Genomic DNA, 6,201 nt, shown 5'->3' on the forward strand with positions numbered 1-6,201 from the left:
GGGGCCGGGGGGTGTGTCTGTGCAGCTTAAGGAGCAGGAGGTGACAAAACTTGAGTCGGGGTTGTGCCGCTGCGTTTATTCAGCAATGTTTGAGCAGCTCTTACATGCTAGACACATGCATGTATCTGTAAGCAGGGAAATCTGTGGGCTGAGCTAGTCTTATACAATATGCACAAGGACAGTAATGTGGTTAAATTACCTGTTTTAAAAGTGTCAGCTCTTTTGGTGACTGTGCCAACCCTCTGTTCCCACAATAGATGCGACGAGGAGACGCGCCTTTGCCCTGGTCTCTCAAGCTTATACCTCAATTATCGCGGATGATTTTGCAGCTTTTGTGGGGCTCCCTGTGGAAGATGCTGTGAAAGGTATTTCTGGCCCACTTGTTACTTTTGAGGAAAGGGGGAAACGAGGCGTAGTGTACGTTACAAGTGCACGACCCGTACCCGAAACCCGTGGGCAGGATATGGTTTTGGAGTTCGTGGTGTGTGCTCCCCAGGAGGGGATGAGTCAGGCGTAGCACAGCGCCTGCAGGGTCGGTAAGGAGCACAGCAGTGGCTCTGCAGCAGGCTCAGTGTGACCGTTCACGGTGGGGATGGGGCAGGTTATAGACGGACTTCACAGCAGCTTCGCCACCACGGTAGTTAAAGGGAACGCTGGGTTTGTAGAGCTTTTGGACCTCCAAGTGTGTAGGTGAGAAGAACTCAGCTCCTTCTGACACTGTCTGCCTGGAGTTAGTGTCACACTCCGCAGGTATAGGACTGGCCCCCAGGAGCGCCCTCCACTTCAGACGCCAGGCCCAAGTCCAGGTGGCCCGTGACTTGTGCTTCTGACCAACCAGCGAGGAATCAGGGGCTCCCGTGCCTCACCCCTCCTTGGGTCTGATTAGTTAGCTGGACTGGCTCACAGATGTCAAGAAAACCTGTTCAGTCACTGGATTACTGATTTATTACCAAGGATATTAAAGGATACGAATCAGCAGCGAGAAGTGCTTAGGGCTCAGCACGGTGACACGTGAAGATGTTCTTAATGAAAAGGGGCCCGTAAGCTGTCCTTTGGGGGTGGGTGTGAGGAGCCTTCATTAGGTAGTCACGATTGACTAAGGAAGGCACTGGCCCTGGGAGACGGGCTCGGCCTCCAGCCCCGCTCCCCTCGGGGAAGTCCCGGAGTGGGGCTGCAAGTTCCCACCCTCTAAGCACGTGACTGGCTCCTGGTGGTAACCAGCCCACTGTGCCCTTCAGTAGCTTCAAAAGTCTCCTCATTAAGGTAAGAAGAGACCAGTTTGCTCTCATCAGGAAATTCCAAGGGGTTTGGGGAGCTGTGAACCAGGAACTGGATGAAAACCAAACATATCTGAGAAATAGGTTTCACCTGAAAAACCAAGTCTGTGTATGTGTTTCTCATCAATCACAATATCACAGGACCCTTATTAACTTTTAGAGCACTTTCTGCCAAAGATAGGCACCAATTAAAGATTCCTTAAAATAAGAGTTTTACAAAGGAATAAATACTTTGCCATTTTTTTGTGAAATTAAAATTTGACTATGTCTCCAAGATGTATGTGCCCTTGTTGGATATGATTATTCCAGCTCTTTCCTTACTGGAACTGCTGATGTTCCTGTAATCTTTTCTTGTCATGGTTCCCGTGGCCTGATTCCTGATTATTTTCTACTCTTATCTTGAAGACCTGTGATCAAGCTTTAAACCCTAGTAATGATGGTGAGCCCTCTTAATTTGATGCCCGGAAAGGAGAAATTGGAGCTGCTGTTGACTCATAGTGGGAAGGTTGGGAGGTGACCAGAACAGTGAGTTATGGGGACAAAGGGCAGGGCACAGAGGGACAGAGTTGGCATTTGATTGATAGCAGCCCCACAGCTAAGCCCCGCAGAGCGTAGTTCTGACAGTGGTGGAAAATGTGAGGTGCCAGAAAACAGGATATGCAGGCATACCAGGTAAGCCACGTGTTCCTCATTCTGAGCTTGACCTGTGTAGCTTTTTTAAACCCCTTTTTCCTCTGCAAATCAACATGCTGATAAATGCATTTGATTTGAAGAACGTGAGTCCCAAGTGGTCTCGGTGCTCACGTGAGAAATACCATCTTGTGTTACTTGGTGAAGGTGGCACCTCCCAGTCCCTCTCCAGGCCATTTCCTGCCATTTCTGACCAGTACCCGGTGCCCTCGGTGCCCGAACCCGTCCTCCCCACTGGGCCCCAGGTGTGCTTTGGCATTTTCATTTCTCAGGTGCTGCCCAAACTCACCGTCCCTGCTAGATTGCAGTCGAGTTTTGCCCTCACCTTGTTTCGTTGTTTCACGGTGTGATAGGCGTTTTTATTCTCCAACCAAAATAGGAGCTGTTTCGGGCACCACATCCTATTCTTAAGTTTCCAAGGCCTAACAATTCTAGACACTCAGAAAGAAGGTTAATGAAAGCTTTCACAGTAAATCATACTGTTATTCATACAGACATTTATTCATTTGATCCATAATTTATTTCTAAGTAACATACCCCAGAGCCCATACTGGCTTGGATTCTTGCCCCGCCCCCATGCTAGCAGTTCGACCTATAGGGCAAGTCACTGGAATTCCCGAAACTTCATTTTCTCCATCTGTTAAATTATGGTCATGTGTCCCAGTCCATGGAGTTGTTATGACGACTACAACAATGATCCCGTAAAGGCACCCAGCGTGTTACCCACCTCCTGGGCAGCCTCTGTCCGTGGAGGCTGTTTGTTACTGCCGCCCACTCTTATCAGAAAGGGCCGGGCGCAGTTTCCTTCTGTCTTCTTTTAATAATATTCGTCATGTTAACACCAAAACATACATTACAGAAAACCAGTCATCTGGCAGTGAGTACACCAGCCTGATAGAGTAAAATGAAGCTTTGATATGTTACAGAAATACTTCAATGACAAGTTTACATGAGAATGTTCTCCGTAGTACATCTTGCTAGTTAAACTGCATATGTCATGTCTGCCGTACCACACAGGTCACTGACAGTGAATGAAAATTGGGGATTTTGGGGATTTCCTCATTTGTGTGTTAAATACATATTTCAGGTATATTAGAACAAGGATGGCAAGCCGACTCGACCACAAGGATGGTGATGCCCAAGAAGCCCGGTAGGTGGCGCTCGTCCCCACGCGTGCGGCCGGGAGCTCCGCTGGGCCTGCTCTGGTTTCTCACACATTGAATTTCAGTAATGTGATATACAGTTCTGCTATACTAACTAAAAATAACTCATGTTAAATATAGATACAGAGTGATGGACACTTAGGGTAGAAAAGATATTAAAAGTCACCTAGTTTTACCTTAATTTTTAAAAATGTATTTCTTATATGTAAACTATTTTACGTGGGTGTTTTATAATTCTTATTACAACATAATTTTTACTAATAGTCTCCCATTCTTTTATCCGTGGACCCATTTCTAACTGCGCACCCTTCGTTTGTAAACCATTGCCTAAAACTTCTCCTCACGATCCCTTTTCCCCTTGTACTGCAGACACACAGACTTCAAATCAAGGCTTCAATCTTCACAAAATTAAGTTGCCTGGTCTTTCCTTTAAGGCTTGAAATCATGTGACCTGTCTCGGTTGTCTGAGTCTGACTCCCAGGCCCTAGGGTGCTGCTGCCCCCGCTTCCCGGGGGGTTTTAGAGCCGGGCTTCAGGCCTGCATCCGTGCACCCTGCTGACGCACCGCAGCAGGTTCCTTCCCCTGCTCTGGGTTTCTGCTGGTTAGACGCTGTTGATGCCCCAGTAAGGTATTGCACAGACCTCAAGGTGGTCAGCCCTGTGAGGTACAAAAGAGTGAAGACATGGTCTCAGCCAGTCTAGATGAGAGAAGACTAATCAAAGAAAAGACTAACACAGTGGTGCACAATTATTACCTCTGCTGAAACAGTGGCTGTAAAGCGTATTGCATTCAAGATGACTGTTCTGTGTGAGGATTCTTTATAATGACTATTAACTGGGCTGTACATTTTGTGTATTTAGTTGCAGGCGTCCTGGATGTTTCCTTTAACAGGTTTCTTCCTTTATCAGGTATGTATTTTCATATGCCTGCTTAAAACATGTGCCATTGTTCTTAATCTTTTCTTTTGTCTGTTTCTCTGAGCTCTAACCTTGTAAGGAGATTGAATTCTTGGTATTTAGAATAATACGCATGGTTACAAGAGTGAAAGTGTCGGCTGCCCTCTGTAGCTGACCTTGAGCACTGGCGCCCTTGGGCCAGCCCGGCGGGGACACCACGGTGGAGCTGCTCACCAGCACTTGTCCTCCCAGGCACCCCCGGGCGGGCATGTGGTAACTTCAGTGCAAGAACTAGACTTCTGGACAGTGGACCTGTTTGTGTTTTTATTGTTCACAGGGTGAAATTCTCCTAGAACAGCGCCTGTCACGTAGCAAGCGCTCAGTAATCTATTCATAGAATTAAATAGCGCATGGGTAGGGGTCTTCCCAAGAAGAGCTGTGTTGCACGTTAACTTCAGTCAGAGCAGCAGAGCCAGACATGGCTTCATGCCGAGTTTGGGAAAACTCCTCCTCAAAGTTGAGGCTGCTTGGCTTGTTTTTCAAAAATGTCCAGAATCAGGGCAAATCTAGGAAAGTGTCCTTATTGTCCACTTAAGATACTGGAGGGTGTGGGTGGCAGAACCGAAGCTTTGTTACGCGTGTAACTAACTCGCAGTGTGTTTCTCTCTCTCATGCTCAGAGCCTGCCCCAGTCCCACCAATCCCCAACGAACAGCAGCTAGCCAGACTGACTGACTATGTGGCTTTCCTCGAAAACTGACTTAGCGCTCTCAGCCCCAGACCCACCTTCAGAGTCCTGTATAGCGACAAATAGAGAAATGTCAGATTCTTATTTTCAAGTCATTGGATGGATGAAGCGCCTCAGCATTCCTTACTGAGTACACGATAAAATACATATATAATATAAAGTATATTATATATATTTTGTCCTTAAAGATCATGCTGACTAGTTGTTGAAACAATTCTCAGTTTGTAATTGACGATTTGGATGGAGCCCGTCAGTATTACGCAGTCAGCTCCTGTTTCCTCGTGACTCGTGAGTGTGCCCTCCTGCTCCGTGCAGCACCGCAGCTGTCAGCTGTCTCTTCTGCCCGGCACATGGCACCTCCCCCCGTACCACTCATGGGGGCGCGAGGGGCTGTCCCCAGGGGCAGCATCTGAACGGCGGGGCATTCTCACTCACCCGCTTTGGAGGACTCGCTCTCCTCCTCACCTCCCGAATCACTGATACAGGACGCTGAAATACAGCCGAGCAGCAAAAAAGTCATTTCCTTGGTAAACCAGTTCGTTAACTTCCGACGTTCTCCTGATGGTGTGAGTACATCCATTGCTGGCAGTGGAGGGCTTGCCATGAAAATGCAACTTATTTAAGACGTTCATGAGGAGCACTGAGTTGTGACGTTTCCTTTCAGAAGAAGGGAGCGGACGTGTGGACTGCATCGTTCTGGGAAGGAAGCTCCTAAGATGGCGGTGCAGTGTGTACAGCTGCCCCGCGGCCTGCTCGGTGCCCCTGTGTATCCCTCGGGCCACGTCCGCCTTCGGAGAGATACCGAACAAGCCTTTCATTCGTTGTGTGACAGCCCTTTGAGGATTTGAGTTGTTTATTGTATCTTCAGGTTAAAACATCCCCTAGTTCATTTATTTTGCATTTGTTCAATAAATATTTAATTGAATTCTTCAACTGTTTCCTCTAAGGCTTTTTCTAGAAATTTCACTGTCCTGCTCTTTCTGTGGATACATTCAAGTTTGTCATTGTCTCTTAAAATAGGAGTTTCTAAATTAAGTAGAAATGACCTATATAGTGGTAATTACATGATTTGTGTTTTCACTTCTTTTAAGTACATTTTCCTGGCTATTTCAGTTTTTGTTAACATTTCTGGAAGTACCTTTTAAATTAACATTTAACCCTGATGGGTCAGTCGTGGTGTTAAAACTCCTTGTTTTACAGTTGAGGAAATGGAAATTCAAGAAGTTGGAGTTTCCACAGCTAGAAATGGATGCCAGTTTTTGAAATTCTAGTGTTAGTACAGATGGTATCCATGGGCCTTCCATTTAATAGCAGACGGGAATCCTCCCAGACGCTCGCTAATGGGGAGCTGGTGGACGTGCAGGGCCACGCCGCTGTGAAGGCATGAAGGTCGACCCACTGAGGCCGTGACTCCAGAGCGAGGACAGG

The 6,201-nt window shown here is 47.1% G+C and overlaps 1 protein-coding gene across 1 annotated transcript in view; it reads left to right on the top strand.

The window, feature by feature from the left end:
* Nucleotides 1-5,703, top strand: part of COPS8 (COP9 signalosome subunit 8) — a 12,105-nt gene extending 6,402 nt beyond the window's left edge. Inside the window, exons 5-8 of the mRNA XM_019630158.1 lie at nucleotides 258-365; nucleotides 3,055-3,117; nucleotides 3,991-4,038; nucleotides 4,706-5,703. Of these exons, the coding sequence (XP_019485703.1) occupies nucleotides 258-365; nucleotides 3,055-3,117; nucleotides 3,991-4,038; nucleotides 4,706-4,785 (299 nt within the window). The 3' untranslated portion in view covers nucleotides 4,786-5,703. The remainder of the gene's footprint in view (nucleotides 1-257; nucleotides 366-3,054; nucleotides 3,118-3,990; nucleotides 4,039-4,705) is intronic.
* The last annotated feature ends 498 nt before the right edge of the window (nucleotides 5,704-6,201 follow it).

This window comes from Hipposideros armiger, unplaced genomic scaffold, assembly GCF_001890085.2.
Source record: "Hipposideros armiger isolate ML-2016 unplaced genomic scaffold, ASM189008v1 scaffold_17, whole genome shotgun sequence".
NCBI classification, from domain to species: Eukaryota; Metazoa; Chordata; class Mammalia; order Chiroptera; family Hipposideridae; genus Hipposideros; species Hipposideros armiger.